Here is a 17,845-nt window from a genome sequence, read left to right as displayed (position 1 = left end):
ATTTTCAGTCACTTAAACAGAAGGATATAATATATGTTCAAGTATAACCACAAATTAAATCTTTTATCTGGATAAAAATGACAACGTATAGCCTTTTGCCTTTTGGCAAAATCTGTACTTTCTGTGCCAGGTATTTGCTAACAGTTTGTAAAGGTGTGAGTAGATTACCAATGAACTGCTGACCAAAGCACTGCTGAGCTGCATTTCCATGTCGTACATCTTGTCTGCGGAAGCGTCTGGAGAGGAAAAATAAAATTCCTTGTGAAAATGTGCTTGGCACAGAGATTGTTGGTGTATGATGAGGAGGTATTCACTAAAAACATAAAGAGCTAAATCTTGGTTCCTAAAAATGTAGCACTTTTGAGAAAGATACTCATTTATGTTTTATCTCAACCTACGTATGATTGCATCTATAAGAAAAAAAAAAGATCTTCCAACAGAGAAGGCTTTTAAAGTTCATCTAGACAAGGTGTTAGACAGTCTTGCCTAGGTCTTGCACTTATCATGAAAGGTTAGATGATCTCAGAGGCCATTTCCAACCTGGGCATTCTATGATTCTTTGTTTCAAACAACTCTATATGAATACACACAAGGCAGATTTAATAATAGGCACAAATAGACTTTATTGAAATTATTAGGACCTCCTTCTATTTTATGATGTTGGCCCACAATGTCAGAGGTGGATATTGGTAGTATGGAAGTAGAGATCAACCTTCCTGCCTGTATTCCATTACATTTTGTTGCTGTGAGACAGATGGTACCAGAGAGGCAGTCTGACAGAATGGTACCTGACGTGGAAGTACGTATGAAGCAAAAGTGTGTCACTGAATTCCTCTGTGTGGAAAATACTGCACCCATCAATGATTACTGGAAATTTATGGAGACCAAACAGTGGATGTGAGCGTAATAAGGCATGTGGTAGAATCTCCAAATTCAGCAAGGACAACATGGGGATCTCTAGGCAGACTAGGTGTTAAAAATCCATGCTTTTAAATAGAAGCTGATATTCAGTGATAGCATTTAATTCATTCTGGGATTTTTCATTTTAATGTAAAGATGTGGTAGCTGTGCTTACTGATAACTCCGTTAAGTGTTAGTGGTAGTACTACCAGCTTTGCATATCAGTGTATATAGATTATTCATAAGACTCATTCTCTTGCACAAATATGCACAAATAAAATTGACATTAATCTTGAAAAAAACAAATAAAGATGAAAACCTCACTGTGAGGCAGCACTGTTTGATAGGAAATGGACAGTGAGTAGGTAGGTACTTAGTACTCTTCCTGATGAACTAAAAAAATCCTAGTTCTGCAAAATAACAATATTTTTCCAGTTGTTGGAGCCATTCAGGAGAAATAAATATTTCTTTGGTGGCATTTTGATGGAGATGAGGGAAGATGCATTTACCTGTACCTTCACTTCAGTGCTGTTTCAAGAATAGGAAGGAATGGGGAGCAGTGACAACAGAGTGTCAGCAGAGTGACATTTAAGTTATCACCCAGATCCTTTCTGTGCAAAGCATTTTACTCAAATGACAGCATATAATTTAAGGCAAGACAATTTAAGATATTTTTCAAGGCATTATAAGAAGAAACTTAAAAAGCAACTGAATGCTTGAAATATTCTTTTGCCTATCAGCTTGATCAATGCTGTGAAAGGAAAACCATATTGCAGCAGCAATACGGAGACTTAGGAAAAATACTAAATTGTTAGCATAGCAAATAAGCTCATCAGTGGAATTTAGTGCTTGTTTGGATAAAAACGGAATCTGCCTAAATCAGATTACTGAGGTAACAGTGAACTAACAGAGCTATTTAAATCCTGGAACTCTGCTTTCCAAAGAATATTGCATTGAAATTAAATGCAAAATAATTTTTTTTTCTGGCATCTAGAATATCTGCAGCATGCCAGAGTTGCTCACCTGTAACTACTGTGACACTGTAATATTCTGCACTGCCAGCACTGGGTTATGGGACTCTTAGCTCAGTTTTTAAGTCTCCCTAATTAAGTCCCATATTTAATTAATTATAAAGACTATGCATTTCCAAGGAATTAAAATATAGTCTTTCAAAACCAAACAAATTAGTACCAGCTGCCAACCAGTGGGTTGCTTATGTGTTTTGTGTTTTTTTGTTTTTTTGTTTTTCAAATTTCTGCTGCAGTTCTCTACATCCTGCATGTGCCTTAGTTTACAGGTTTTCTATTTCATGCTTCTCTAAACACTTCTCATACCTTGCAGGCATTAAGCTCTAAAGCAGAGAGCATGTGAACAAATGGGAGCAGGATATACTTACTGTGTATCTTCAGTTCAACACCAGTAAGACAGAAATTAAAAGAGACCTCTTAGTGCTCTTAACTGCTCTAGCAACAGCTGCTCTTACAATTCAGAAGCCCACCCTATACAACTAGTGCAAAAGTCTAAACCATACTCTAAGACAAGGCTAAGGCAAATAAAGAGGTGTCTGCTCTGGGGTGTGGCATTGATTGTGTCTGGAGCAATGGCAGGATTATCACCTGAGGAAATGATAACTCTTATAACCAAGAAATAGAAAACTCCATGTTGTCTCATGAGATCTTCCCTTCCTAGCAATGGTTCCATCTGGATCCCAGCAGAAGGTAGATTAAACAACTTCTATATGTGTGTCCTGAGGAGCTCTCTTTGCTTTGCCATCTACTGCACAGCTCATAACTATGAAGATGTTCTGAGCTAGTTAAAGTGAACAAAGAAAATGCTATCTATTCTTTTCAATATTAGGGGTCCTTGCTGGCTGTTCTCCAAACCCTTACATGTAAAATAAGTTTTACAGACCTTGAGAACATTCAATAGAGTGTAAATCTCTTCTTCACTTCTGCAGCTCTTATCTCGAGAGCAGGAGGGTGATAAGAGAAGTATTTTCTTCTTTTGGAGACTGACCTGATGAATGCCAGGGAGGCAAGGCACAGGAAGGTGCCTGGGGTACTGCCCATATCACTGAACCCTGGATAAATGCATCTGTCAGGGAACTTAGGGGCTGCTACTCTGGAAGTTGTCTTAGGTGAGAAATATGCTAAAAATGTGCTAAAACTGAGTTAAGGAGTGAGCAAGTTTCTCTTATCTTTTCATGGACAATAAACAACCTGCAGAATAACATAAATGTGAGTGCAGCCTAAGCAGGCTGGTAGAAAAGCCAGCCTTTTATCCCTTTACTCTCTTCCCCAGATGGTTTCTATGACTTAGATAACTTACCCATAAGCATTATAATTACAATAATCCAATTTATATATACACATTGTAGGACATAAATCTGCTTGGCCCATCTGCTCATCTTTCTTAATTTGATGCCAAGGTCTTCTCATATGGAGCAGGAAACCAGAGTCTATGTCCTCCCATAGGGCTGCTTGCAAGAGACATGAGAAGACTATATAATCTTGTAAAAGTGGCATAGCTTTCCTACCTGTCCCTCAGTGTAATAATTCCAGGATATTTTGAAGTATGCTAGCATTGGCTGTATTTCTCCTTTTGACTTTTTAATGCTCAGTTCTCAAAAAGCCACCTTATCCAACAATTTCTGCATTTGTTATCTTTTAGAAGTGCTGTGAAAAGGTCTGGATTAAATTATACATGTTTTATATGTTAGATCAGGTATCTTTGTTGTTGAATTAGAGAACCTGGGTTTGAGAGGGAGGGTAAGATGATAGGTATATGGGAAATCACTGCACAAAGAATGAGGGCCAGAAGCCATAAAAGAGCAATTTGGAATGGAAAGAATTTTCCCCGGGGTTGTTAAAGCACCCAAGTTAGGTTCATGATTTGAGTGGACCTCCAGAACAATCTGAGTTTATAAATTCATCTAACCTCAGCTTTTGCAGACATCCTACTTTCACTGTTGGAAGTGTGTGGCTACCAGATTCTTGTTTATTTTTCTTCTTCTTCTGTTTTTCTTTTCCCCAAATTTTGTTAAATATATTATTGCTTTGTGATATCTTTACCGTATAAATACTGCCAAAATACATCCCTGATGTTATAAAGAATGAAACATCCATCTTTTCTTTGCTGAGCAAAAGAAATGAAAGGAAATTGAGGTTTGCTTAAAACTTTCTTAAAATAACAACTAAGTAGTCATAATAATAAAGTTTCATTCATGAATTCATAATAAATATGTTTCATTCATGAATTATTCCTTGTAATGCAGTTTATGCCTGTTGTGGTTTAACCTGGCAGGTGGCTGAGCACCACACAGTTGTTCACTCACTCTCCCCCTTCACACTGGGATGGGGGAGAGAATAAAAACAAAAAACAAAGTAGAACTTGTGGATTGAGACAAAACTACTCACTAAGATAGAGAAAAGGAAAAGCATAATAGTTATGACAAATTTAAATAACAAGTGATGCACAAGAAATTACTCACCACCCCCCAACTGATGTCCAGGCAGCTCTCTGAGCAGTGGAAGAGAGCTTCCACCCCCTTTAAAACTCCTGCATAATGTCATATAGTATGAAATATCCCTTTGGCCAGTTTATGTTAGCTGCCATAATTCTGTTCCCTCCCAACTCTTTGGGCCCTTCACTGAGAATGACCTTGGCTCTGTACAACAATGCTTAGCAGCAGCTATAAATATTGATGTGGTATCAACATTGTTCTTCTGCTAGAACCGAAACATTGCATCATATCTGAAACTCAGAAGAAAAGAATTCTGTCCCAGCTGAAATTAAGACAATATCCACCCCTTATTCCATACTATTTACATCATGCTCAGGTTCCACAATTTCTTCACATCCTAGCTAATTACCTTGTCCTATCTTGCTTTTTATTATATGTACACTCACATATTATTCCCATCATCTGTGGTTTATTCATGTAATTTGTCTATGGTACTCATTTAGTTCAAAACTTTGGGCTTCATCTTTTGTAAAAATCCCTCAGTGTATTAGGAACCATTCTAAACCTATTTCACAAGACAGATTCCACAGAAAGAAGCAGTTCTCACCTCTTCGCCTGCATTCCTGTGGGGTAGTACCGGGAGCAGGAGATGCCATCCCAAGCACAGTAGGGATCTCGAGCCAGGCAGCAGTCAGCACAGGCTGTGCCATACATGTCGCACTGGTGAAACTTCACTTGTGCTATAACCGATTCAGTTCCAATGTAGAGCTGTTGCTGGAAAAGTATAACACATATGATTAATTGCTAGAACTTCCAATATGACTTCTGTAACAAGTGGAGTTTTAAAGAAATATTAGTTTCAGCTTTGTTGTGCATCCAGTCTATGACCTGAGGGAGGCAGAGTTACTCTGTAGGAAAACTGTCAACAGTCTAAACTCTCATGCATGAGGACGGAGGAACAGAAGGAAATTAGAATGAACAAATATGGTTTGGCATTTCCTCGCTTTTGAAGTTTCAGCTTTGTAAGCTTTGTGTTTAAACAGAGACTTATACATTTCTTTTTCTTCCTCAAGGTAGTTTCTAGTGCTTCCCTCCTTACACTTCTGTCACCTAACCAATCTGCAAAAAAAAAACTTGACATACAATATTAATGAAAGATCATATTTGAAAAAGTTGTAAGCAACCTCAATCTTAAAACTGGAGTTGTCAGGTACATATTTAACTCTTGATGTACAGTATGTTCACACATACAAATGCACTGCAGCACTATGATTTATATAATCCTTCAGTACAAAGGATGTCGATATTTTTTCTGCTAGTGTTCAGTCTTTTCTTACAAATAAACTGGTCACACTTTATCTTCTTCACATTTTTTTTTCGTCAGCATTAACACTAAGAGTGCTTGAGTCATGTAAGTTTTCCTTTACAAAGCAAATGAAATATGATCAGTATGATTCAGAAGTTGATGGGATAATTCAGAAAAGAACATCTTGAATTTACAGGGATTTGAGAAAAATCTTGTTACTGGTGACTGAAAATGGACTGAACACGGAAATATGCACTGCAATAGGAACTGCTTTTGCATGGCTCAATTCCACTGTTTTTCCAATCAGAAAAAGGATTCCTTATGAACACTGGGCTGGGTTTATCCAAATGGCCAAACAAAGCACAAGCTTTCAGAATGCTATATTAAAATTGTTTAAAGCTGGAAAATGCAGTTAGCTCACTTAACCTGGCTTGCCTATTACAGACCATGAAATTTAACCTTAATAGTTAATTCTTGTCCCTGGTTACACCTCTTCTATATCTCAGAACTTAACTCTTAACTCTCAGAAATGCCCGTGGAAGAGAACAGAGAGGTTGGTAACAGCAATGTTTGAATTCTTCTTCAGCTGAGATAATACAGATAAACAGGAACTCAATCTGATAACTAAACATAAGATCCTTGTTAGAGGGGAATTCTTTCTCTTCTGCCAAAGCTGCAACACGACTGTCCCAGAAGATGTGAACAGCACATTCAATGACACATGAAAAGTGGAATTTTCTCTTTCATCCGTTAAAAAGAGTAAGATCTACTGTACAGCTTGGTTCATCAGAGAACAGCAAAAAGCATCTGATATCTAGCAAACAGAACATCAAAGGAGAACATTCTCTCCTAGCCACAAAGATAAACAGCTCAAGCCTGAAATAAGATATTTTATTATATCACTGGCATAGTGAAGACTAGTGAATGCTATGGGGTTGTTGAAACAAAGCTAGCAAGAGATCCCTATAGGCTAGGCTCACAAACTCCACAGTTAAGGCAGACTAGAAAAAATATTTGGGCAGAGAAATTGCATAACTTTTTTTTTTTTCACATAAATTATAACTAACTAAATTATACTTCTGTGCACAAATCTAATATTAAATACAAAATGATTTTGTGCCAGCCCTTTACACGCATTCCAACATTTAATTTTCCTTAGTGCCAGGAAACTGTATGCTATTTCTAGATTAAATTTGTCTATATTCAGAAATCTGAATTTACTTTTATTGCTTTGAAATCAGTGTTCAAATCCTTCCCCCTCCTTTGCTACAACAGCAAGTCACTAGGTTGGGTAAAATTCTATGTCTGGATGCCCAATTGTCTCTCCCTCTTCTCTTTAATATGTTGAAAAAGTACAGCTGCTTTTGCTGCCTGCAGGGATGTTTATTATTCAACTACTGAACAGCTTTGATGACTCTTCTACTATTCTCTCCATAATTTCCAGGTGCTTCTTGAAATTGTAGAGTTAGCAGACCTCTTGGGAATTGGGTATAATGGAGGCAGACTACTTCTCTTTTAATACAGTATCTCTTTCTCAGTCTTCCAGCACAATCCGTTTACTATGACATTTCTCTGAGTGCAAATAAGGAAATATCTGAAATGATACTTTTTTTCCAAGCTCCCTTCCAGCTCAAACTATTCTGTGATTCTACAAAACATTCACTTAGTTCCAATGTTAGGAAACCTAGTCTCCGGAGCTCCTTTCAAAGTCTATGGAAAAAATAAATTGATCCAGGAAATAATTCAGAAAAAAACATTAAGTTAGGATCCTCACCCAAATCATTATCAGAGGAGTTTGTCTTTCTACATTAACTACAAAAAAATGCAAGTTGACTAGCCACTAAAACTAAAATGACCTTTGGGGTACAATCAACCCGCTACTAAAGCAATCTTCCTTCTTTGTCAGTTTTGTTTCACTGCATTTCTATGCACTTACATTGCAATAGTTGTCTACATTAAGAAATAAGCATCCTGGGATGTTTATATTGCTCCATCCTGAGATGGGTCCATATCTACGATAGGGTACAGATGAGTATCTATTTACAAGAATAGTAACTGAAGTATTTGTATTAGGAGAGGCTAGCAGAAACTCTGAAGGTAGTCAGGTCCAAACAGCTCTGCCTTCATTGGCAACTGAATATATGGGACATCCACTAAGGCTTATTTAGAACTTAGATTGCCATAGAGCTGAAGTCTATATTGCATTTATCAGCAAGGAGCTTTTCCTTGAGTTGTCATATCCACCAAGCTAATCCCTATAGTGATTCTCTGCCAATCTCTCATGGATCGAATTGCTTTTTTTACTTGTTTTTTGCGTGAACAATACATGTAAAATACAGAGACTGATTTAACAGATTTAATTGTAGAATTGGAAAACATTAATGCTTCATAAAGGAACAAAAACCAGAACTTGCATTACACAACAATTTGATGTTTTCAGACCAGATCTTGTTAGAGATTGTGTGCAGCTAGATCCCTATCTCTCTGTCTGTCTATCTATCTGTCTAACCTAATGTTTTTAGCTTTATTACATCTGAGTCACAATTTTTGTATGTGAAACTCATCACTTACCCTTTTTGAAGAGATTTCCATGGAAATAATAGGAATTGGCACCTAGAAAATAGGAAACATCCTTGTTTAGAAAAAATAACGTGGCTTCATTATGAGAATAAATTAGGCAAAATAGCATTGATGTTTACTTGTATTCATCACTGCTAGATACTTTCATTTTTTCTAATTTCTGATCCTATAGAAAGATGTGAGGAAATTGTAGTTTTGGGAAGTACTGCTTTAAAATGGTTTATTTAAAAATGACAAGCCAACACTTATTTCAGAATTATAAGAGTCACAGGAGCACTATAGTTTTCCTGTCAAACGTAATATTATCTCATGTCATCAATTTTGTCCTAAATGAAAGTGATAAGTGGAATGGTCTTCATAACAAAACATTAATTGAAGATAAGATTAAAAATTACAGGAATTTCTTTTCATACTTTTCTCTGCCCTCTGTTCAGATTTCCTAGAGCAATAGCAAAACATAGTTCCTAACAAGTTTATTGAAAAAAACAGCAGAAAATGAAGAATTTGTGTCTTAAAATAGACAATTAGAAAAATTATTGCAGACAACTGCTATGTGATGTTTGTCACATTTTTTAAAAACTAACTGAAAATTTTTAAAGACAGTTTTAAATATGCTTCATATACAGCATGGTTCACCTTGAATACTTGCAGCTCTTCAAGAATCACTTCTTCCATTGATTCCGTCTCTTGATTGTAAATTGTAATGACTTTCAACACAATTCCATTATCTGGGAAAAAAAAAAAACAAAACAACACATAAAAATGCTGGAATAAAAATTATGGAAACTTTTATTTGGCCTTCAAAGACATTAAATAACTGCTACAGGACACACATATTAATCTTAGGAAATAATCACATATACTAATATGTTCCAAAGACATCGTGTCATGCTCTGGCCTATCTGGCAACTAAGCCATCTGAGACATCCCTGAGATACACGATAAATTAGCTAGTGTTTTTCAAAGTCTAGGTCGTAACACTTGTGATCTGCAAAAGGAACAAAAACAGTGATCATGTCTGAGATAAAGAAATTACAGTAGGAATGGGAGTCCATCAAGTCATGGGAGTGTTAAGTGGTTTTAATTATAGGACTTGAGTGTTGACACTAGTTAGGAAACTACTAACTATCCTTAATTTCTCACAGCTGCTCCATTCTTCCAGGCAAGAACACCAACAAATTCAAGGATTCCTTATATGCAGTCCTCTTTCTTTCACTGAGCTGCTGTTGAGCTGAAGGTGTTAATAAAAGAAAGATAAGCAAATAAAAATTATACTTTCAAAAAATTTAAGGCACTTTGAAATTTAGATCTATTGATCTATTTGTCAGCACAACTCTTTTAGGAAATTAAAACACAAGAATGTTGTCTGATCTTCCACTGTTTCAGCTTTGTCTTGTTGACTGTTATTAAAGCATTTTACTTTCCTTAATCTGAAAATTTGTCATCAACAATGGCAGCTACCAACTCCTTTCTTATGTTACTTTCTGTCACCTTTGATTTACAGGTGAAATATTGAGCAGACAAAGAATGGAAAAAATGTTCAGCAAAAGATCAAAGATGCAAACATAAAGGGGAACTTCTTCTCAAAGAGAATATCTAAGGACATACATTTTGTGATGAATCAGTAAAAAAAATACAGTTTGAGTTCAGATTTTCATAAGCAATTCTTGTTTACTGTTGTGGTACTTAGGGACTTAGTGGGTAATACTGGTGATGAGTGGATGGTTGAACAGATGATCTTACAGGCTATTTCCAGCCGTAATGATTCTATGATTCTTCAATATTGCTTACAGATATGTGGAAAGTTAGTCCGGGTGTTCACACTTCTGCTTTGAAAAACCTTCCTAATGTGCAGTTCTGCCTCAAGGAAGCTTCTGCTGAGCTTTAAGACTGCTTACAAATATTACATAGAAGGTGCTGGAGTCAGATAAAAGAGGATTAACTCTTTCTAATATTATATTGTCAAGAGAAGCAAGGAGCTTCCTGATAGAAACTTTGCCAGAACATAGATTGAAGAAATTGACTTACAGTTTCTAAAGGTCAAGTTCCTATGATGAAATTTCTTGTCATCTGAGATTGGACATCTCAAAACTAAGCAGCTGTTGGGTGCCAGTTCAGAACAACCCTGAAGTGCGTACTTAAATCTCATTAGTTTCAACTTTGCTGAGTAGAGGACTTGTGTACAAATATCTGACATCTCAATCATAAATGCAAGAGTAATAAATATGAAAAACCTAGTAACCATTATTAAATCTGCATTAGAGACATAGGTGATATATGACACAATGTTTTATAGACCACACTAAATCCAGTGCTGAGACTGTACTGAGGCAATTTAAAAGCTTGGAATACATAACTAGTATAAATAAGCTTTTGCTTTTCTATGAGTATGCTTCTTCTGAGTGTTTTCAGCACTGAAAAATGCTTATCAGAGGCATTTCATTAAGTAAAAAATAATTCTCAGTATATGCTTGCCTAGTCAAAATGATTTGTGTCACCACTCCTGTTGTCAACTTGATAAAATCTGAATATATGAATCCTTGGATTTTTTCCAAGCAGATTAGACATGACCAGTCATCTTTAGTTCTAAGTTTTGCTCTTATTTTCTGAAGGCTTCTTATTTTTCAAATACCATTAGAATGTGCTTTTTTTCTTCTCTAGCTGCTTAGGGTTACAGCAACTCTGTACCATACCCCTGTAATGTAATTTATCTTATACTTACTTTTGGTAGGTGTTTAAAAAATTCAATTTAAATAAGCTCTATGTAAATTTTGAAAACAGTGTAATGGAAAGACAAGAAAACTTGGCAGAAATTTTCTAATATATATTTTTTTAACTATACACTTGAGTATACCTACCTTCCTTCCTTGAGCTGTGTCAAAACCCAAGCCTAGAAGCTGTCAGTTTCTTTTTAACAATATTAGACAGACTTGTGGACTGCAGAAATGGGAAAGATAAAAATTGGAATAAACTTGAACTGATGTTTTTGAAGATCATATCACCTGTGTTTCTCCCAGAATCTAAATCCCAGCTGAGAATGTTTAGATACATGACTGTGTTGTGAAGTTTTAAAAATTCCAGAAATTGTATCAAGATTACTTTTTTTGGATGATGTTGCTGGTAAATTCTATACTTTAGTCTCTGTTCTTATTCTTTAGAAGTTTTTCCTACCATAATTTTTCTGTGAAGTAACAGCAGTGTAGAATGACCACCCTCTTCTGTAAGGTTATGAGTGCAGATTGGCTCAGTCATGACCAGAGTTACTGTCAGAGAGGGCTGTTGTAATGCTTTTTTTTTTTTGACTTTAGAAAATTTCCTTCATCCTGGACTTCAAAACCTATTGAAACAGTTGTATTTGTAGTTTTCTTTATTTTACCTGTGCCAATGAACAACACATCATATTGCCCGTCTTCAGCTTCCACTCTGTCCACAGCTATTTGCTTAAGGTTGTACTTCCCATCTGCTTTTACTAGAATTGGTCTCTTATGAACAGGCTTGATGGGCTGATACATCAATGGATGACTCCTGGCAAAATGGACAGCTTCATCAGGATAGTCTTTGGTGGTAGTGTACAGACCACCATTCACTTTGCTGGCACACTGCAAAAACAGAAAACACGGATTATCCTGAAGGTTTGCCAAGTAAATTGTCTGAGACTAGCATTGTTCATAGGGGTGATGACAGGTCTGCACAAAACCTGGCATTATAATAGGCACAGAAAAACACTATAGGATCTGTGACTGTGAAGTCTATGCTTTATGCATGTGTGAATTACGAATCATGAGAAGCCAGTTGAGGTCTATTAATCTGCTGAGAAGAGCCTTGGCAATCCCATGTTTAGAGACTCCTTCCTGTCTGGTATAGTAAGAGCAGACTAAATATTGATGCATTCAGATTTTGGCAAAAAAAAAAAAAAAAAAAAAAAAAAAAAGCATTTGTTTCATTCTCAGATTTATATTGAAGTTGTAATCAAAATGGCCATTGACAGAGGTAGGAGAAAGGGGTTTCCTAGTCCAGAAGATAGATAGTTGTCTAAAGTCATCAGGGAAGTAATTTTTGAAATCAATCTCTAGTTTAATTGCTTTGTGATTGCAAAATACTTTATCATAATATACTAAGCACGACTAAAAATTATGCCAGTGGGAACAGTAGTTCTTGATCTCCACTATTTTAACAGTATTAAATTTTATTCTAATTTCTATCTCATGATTAAAGTATTATATATCATGCTTTAGTACGAAATACCAGTGTTTGCATTGATCAGTCTACCATTTTGTAAAGCAAATACACTTCATGTGAATGACTGATTAAAAGAGGCTTATTCCTTTGGTCAAGTGTGCAATTAGGGATAATTTAATGTGTTAAATAGAGAAGTTAACTTTAGGATGCTTTGCAAAGGATGTGGTGTTCCTTAACTGCACATAAATTCTACATTTTGAGTTTGCTTCATGTCTAATTGGAACCATTTATGATTAAGCTGGAAATATCTCAGTAACCATTTACTTTCTCCAAATATTCATAAGGCAGTGTGGTTTTAAGAACCATTTCAAGCAAAGCCACATTAGTAGCATCTCCCTGCTTAAACTGGACTTTTTCAATCAATAAAATGAAATAAAATACTCATTGTTTACCAGAAACAGTAATTTTAAACTTGCTGCCAGCTGCAATTGACAAGAACAAACTCCTGCTCTTCTCAAATAGGGCAATGATTGTTTTTAATTTTTGGGCTTAGCTTCAGGAAAGTATTTGTTCAGTGTTGACTTTAAAGTAATTACATAATCAACCTAGTGATGGAGTTTTAGTGGCTATTTACCATGCAGAGACAGAGCAGGAGCTTGAAGATAGGCTAAGCCTCTGCTTTCCATGCACTGAATAGCATATCAAGTGAATAGGGATTGTCAACTTCCCTTTGTAAAGTTCCAGTCTTAGAGAGATTTAATAATCTTTTGCAGGCTTCTTGTTTTTAATTAAATAAAATCTGCTAGTCTGGAATTGAAACAGTAGATGCATCCATCTCTGAAATCTATGAGAACTGTTTTTGAGGTAACTGATGTCTTTTTCAGAAGCATCACTGTCTTAATACATTAAGCAAATTGTTTGAATAGCAACCTAGAATATTGCAAAAAAACAAAACAAAACAACAAAAAAAACAAAAAACAAAAAAACAAAACAAACAAACAAAAAAAAACACCAAACAATGCTTTAAGGAGAATTCAGAGTAGCAAACCATAAAATCTGTCAGACTGCAATTCTAGCAGTGATTTTCTATTTATTTAGCTCTTAGCTATTTCTTATTCCTTATAGACTCCATTTTTTCCCCATTCAATAGCTGAGATGAAAGAGTGCTGAATCACAGAGATGCCTAATAATAGGTATTTCTGGCCTCTTGTCACTGTCACCTTTGTAATGGAAAAGGTAATAGGTAGTTGGGAGTTGGACTAGATGACCTTTAAGGTCCCTTCTAACTCAAACAATTCTATGATTCACCTTACCAATACACTGACCTGTTCTTTGGAAACAGATTATGGACTACAGTTTCACTTCTTGCTACTGGAAAAGTGTTGAAAAGACCTCTAAGCTGTACCCTTGATGAGCAGCCAAAAATGAATTAATTTTGTATTAGCTGGCATAGTCAGCCACTCCAGCCTGTGATGTGCTCTGCAACTTATAGACAAATATGATTAACTGATTAATACTCGAGAAATACTTCTTTTAGGAAAATTATTTGCTCTCTTTTTTTTTATATCTGCTTCAGCTCCTGTGCCTTGCCTGTTAGGGAGTCTTCAATCTACTATGAAAGAAATGTGGGTATTCAGAGCCAAGGAAGAATTGATTCTGAGTGGATCTTAATAGAGCCTTTCTGTAAATCACTGTCAGCTTTGCTCAATTGCTGGCTCAACGCTCTGTCCTTCTTGCCAACAAATGGTTTTCAATCTTCAATAAAAGTAATGCTATCTGTGTGCTACTGTAGCCATTAATACTGAATTCCTGCCTATTTCAGCTCCAGTTGAAACAATGTATGAGAGGTTTACTGCCTGCAGATAAAATGAATACTACTTAGAGAACTTGTATCATGTCATCTTTGTAAAATATACACCCATTTTACAATCCATGCATAATATTATCTCATTACTTGGTAAAACTGTAAAAACTGAAATTTTCTATTAAATATGTCAAAGAAGAAAACTTTAATTTCTTTGAATTATAGTGTTTTGCTCAAAATTTGATAAACATTTATCTGTTTTTCCATTCTGACTCAATACTGATGCATTAAGTAATAAAAAAAACCCAACCAACCAACCAACCAAAAAAAACCAAAAAAACAAAACAAAACAAAACAAAAAAAACCCCAAGATTTGGTATTGGTATCAGCACAATTACAGTGGTCAAGATGGTCAAATGATAAGATTTGAACCCGAGATAATCTCTTTTTTAGCATCCAATTCTGTACTTCGACTTATTTCTCTAACTCCGGTAGAAGAAGACATAAACAGTAATTTAAAATAAGAGAGGAATGCATTTAAAATTGTACTGTAGAGAGAAAATTTGTACTGGCATGGACTAGATAAGCTAATAGGCCTTTTAATCTCTCATTCCTGTGATTTGGGGATAAATGTTTACTTCTGCAAATGATTGCTTTTAGTGCAAAAGAGAATATTGATTCAGTTATAGAAGGAAAAACAACACTGAAAGTAATGCTTCAGCAACTGCTTATTCCACCGTTAAGCTCAATAGAGCAAGTTCTTAGCCTGTGAGAAGATAAAAGAGGTGAACTGTGAAAGCTATGTGTGGGTTTTAGCCAAACAGCTATTAGAAACGTCTTTGCATCTCACAGAATAAAATATCTGCACAATATGGACACATTAAAGGATAGAACTTCAATGACTGTAAAGAAAATCTCCTTTGTAGGTCGTATTGCCAAAAGACGTTGGACAAGAAGAAATAGTGATGTTTCTCTCTGGGTTATTCTGGCATTGCCTGTTGTAAGACTTACAGCAGGAAGGGGAAGGTGAAGGAGGCCCTGGATGTGCACAATCTGTGAAGTGATGATGGATGCCCGCAATGCAAAGGGCACCCTCACGCACCACTGATCTCCTCCCCACTGAGGTAGGACATGAAATTCCTGGGCTAAGAATATGACAAAAATAAAAACTTCAGAAACTTCTTTTTCTTCCCTTTCTTTTCCCTTTCCCTTTCCATTTCCCCTTTCCTTTTCCCTTTTCCTTCCCTTCCACTTTCTTTTATCTTCAGGATATTGGGCCCTTAATGCAAAATTGCTGAATTTAGGTCCCAGTAAGATTTTGAAAAATCCTGTATATTTAACTGCTTTTTCTTCCTAAGTTCATTTACATTAACAAAAGCATGGAAAATAGATTGTACTTACTGAACCAGGTCTAGGATAAGGTACTTTCCCTTCGTATAGAGCCCAGTGGTATTCTGGTCCTTCTTTATGAGCATATGGTCCATTGAAGGCTGCTCGGACGCTTGCCATATGGTAAACACATATAGCATATCCTCTAAATATATTGCTATGAAGTAAAATTCAGAGACATTGTTAAAACAGTATGCTGTATTTGCTACATGTTATACTTTTATTATTATGTAATTAAAAAGAAGTCACATCAACAGTATTCAGGGAAAAAAAAATATTTTTCCTGTATGCTTTTCTTGCAACTACTATATGCAGTGTTGTTTATAAAATATTAATATATACATATGTTTATAATACTTCTCTGAGAAAGCTCAGTGCTTTTATCTCCAAATTTCAGGCTAATGATCGCAGGCTCTAAATATGAGAGAGGAATGGCAGGAAACTCAAAAAACTCAACTCAGGTCTTTTATGTCTTTGTGTCAGTGTATGGGAATGCTGGTCAGAATTATTAGATCATAAAGACTAATCTGTGTAGATCAATCTACATATAATATCTTTTTCCTTTCAAATTTTATACATCTGACGCTCTTAGTTCTGGAGAAGTAATTCATTATTTTTAAAGAAGCATCAATTCTCCTTGCAAAACAGTTCTCTCTGAAGTCTCCAGAAGGTGATCCAGATAATTTTAGTTAGATGTTCACCTCTTCCTGCTGGCATAGAGAGCCAGCAAGAACTGATATATGGAAATTTCCTTAGAGGACTATATCTGTCCATCTTAAAAAACAGTGAAACAACAAAGCAAAATACCGGCCATAGCATAGCTGCTCCTCTCTATCAGTTACATCCTAAAGTTAGATCTCCAAGAAACAAGCTTGCACTTGAATTGCACTGATTTGGAAAAGGAGGCCACCAGCAACACCACAGCTAATGATTTAGGTTATGCTAAGAAGTTAACAGGAATTTAAGCTACTATCTACTTAATGCTGAATTACAGTGGAGCTCTTCAAGGAAGGCAGGTGGTTTTCATAGACTGCTCTTATAACCATGCAGGAGTACATAAATGTTGGCACTAGAAAATTATCAGTTAGAGAAATACTTAGTTAATTCATGTTTTCTGGGAAACAGATAAACTGTATCATGATGTGAGACTTCAAGCCACCATCAAAAAGCTGTTTTCACATTAACAAGAAAGACCACTGTGAATAGAACAGGGATTAAACTGTTTGCTATGTATTTTCTCTGTGATATTCATCATGAAGCTCTTCTGTCTGTTCGATAGCCTGTTCAAACATTCCTCTACTGCTGCTATTTTTTCTTCTAGTTGTTTACCTTGTAGTACTGAAGAGGCCAAATATCACTGGATTTTTGTTATCACGAGTTTGCAGCAAAAACACATCCTCTGTAAAATATAAATATTATTAACAGCAAACTAATTTTCTCAGTCCCAAAAGAGGCACTTCATTGTTTGTAGCAGGGGTAATCTTATTTAACTTACATATGCTATTTTTTAATGTAGATATTAGATGCATTCTTTAAAAACAATACAATGAGTAAAGCCATAATTGATGACAACCAACTCCATATGTCTGTTTTCTACTAATGAAAACATGTACAGTATAAACTAAGATGTGTTATCATGAATGTACATATTTTTCTACAATTATTTTAAGTTTGTTGCAGTTTAGGGTATTTACCTAATTCATCAAAATGCGTATCAATTCCATTTCTCCCAGGCACAGAACAAACTAGTCTGGTTTTGAGGAAAGTGCTCCATTTATTCACAAGCATTCGCTGTCCTCCCATGTCATTCTGCATAAAAAGAAACAAACACTTATGGTAATTTAAATAACTCTAGAAGCACAAACATCTCCTCTGAATTAGTCTCTCGTATCTCTTAATGTCAAAAGCATGCATTTTCAGACCACATGTCCATTACTAGTACAGTCCATCTGCTTTGGAGATGGTAAGATGCAAGCAAGATTGCACTGATCAAGTCCAGGCCTTGTAAGACTTGTGGGTTTGTAAGAATTTTTAAATTCGGTATTGCATCCCTGCATAGATTAAAAATACAGCTGTTGTAAACCTTCTCTTTTTGGTTAACTGGATGTAATGAGTATGCTAACAAAACTTAATTCTGCTTCAGGCACTCATTGCAAGGTTTAATGAACATTGTTGGAAACTGAAGCCCTGAACTTATACAGCTGGTACAGCTGGAAAAGTCTGA

The 17,845-nt window shown here is 35.7% G+C and overlaps 2 protein-coding genes across 4 annotated transcripts in view; both read right to left on the bottom strand.

Annotated features, from left to right (window-relative positions):
* The window catches only part of LOC125688256 (uncharacterized), a 494,473-nt gene that overhangs the window by 316,252 nt on the left and 160,376 nt on the right, over nucleotides 1-17,845 (bottom strand). The gene's annotated exons all lie outside the window — the stretch shown is intronic.
* The window catches only part of SEMA3E (semaphorin 3E), a 135,816-nt gene that overhangs the window by 5,785 nt on the left and 112,186 nt on the right, over nucleotides 1-17,845 (bottom strand). Inside the window, exons 8-15 of one of the 2 annotated variants that reach the window (XM_048934054.1) lie at nucleotides 17,316-17,430; nucleotides 16,951-17,020; nucleotides 15,634-15,778; nucleotides 11,626-11,848; nucleotides 8,886-8,977; nucleotides 8,241-8,282; nucleotides 4,971-5,137; nucleotides 169-236 (exon numbers count right to left, since the gene is read on the bottom strand). In XM_048934054.1, the coding sequence (XP_048790011.1) occupies nucleotides 169-236; nucleotides 4,971-5,137; nucleotides 8,241-8,282; nucleotides 8,886-8,977; nucleotides 11,626-11,848; nucleotides 15,634-15,778; nucleotides 16,951-17,020; nucleotides 17,316-17,430 (922 nt within the window). The remainder of the gene's footprint in view (nucleotides 1-168; nucleotides 237-4,970; nucleotides 5,138-8,240; nucleotides 8,283-8,885; nucleotides 8,978-11,625; nucleotides 11,849-15,633; nucleotides 15,779-16,950; nucleotides 17,021-17,315; nucleotides 17,431-17,845) is intronic. The other variant, XM_048934055.1, reaches the window with a different exon arrangement.

This window comes from Lagopus muta, chromosome 1 (genome assembly GCF_023343835.1).
Source record: "Lagopus muta isolate bLagMut1 chromosome 1, bLagMut1 primary, whole genome shotgun sequence".
In the NCBI taxonomy this organism is placed as follows: Eukaryota; Metazoa; Chordata; class Aves; order Galliformes; family Phasianidae; genus Lagopus; species Lagopus muta.
Note: the sequence above shows the minus strand (reverse complement) of the source record. Positions and strands in the feature narration are given on the sequence as shown.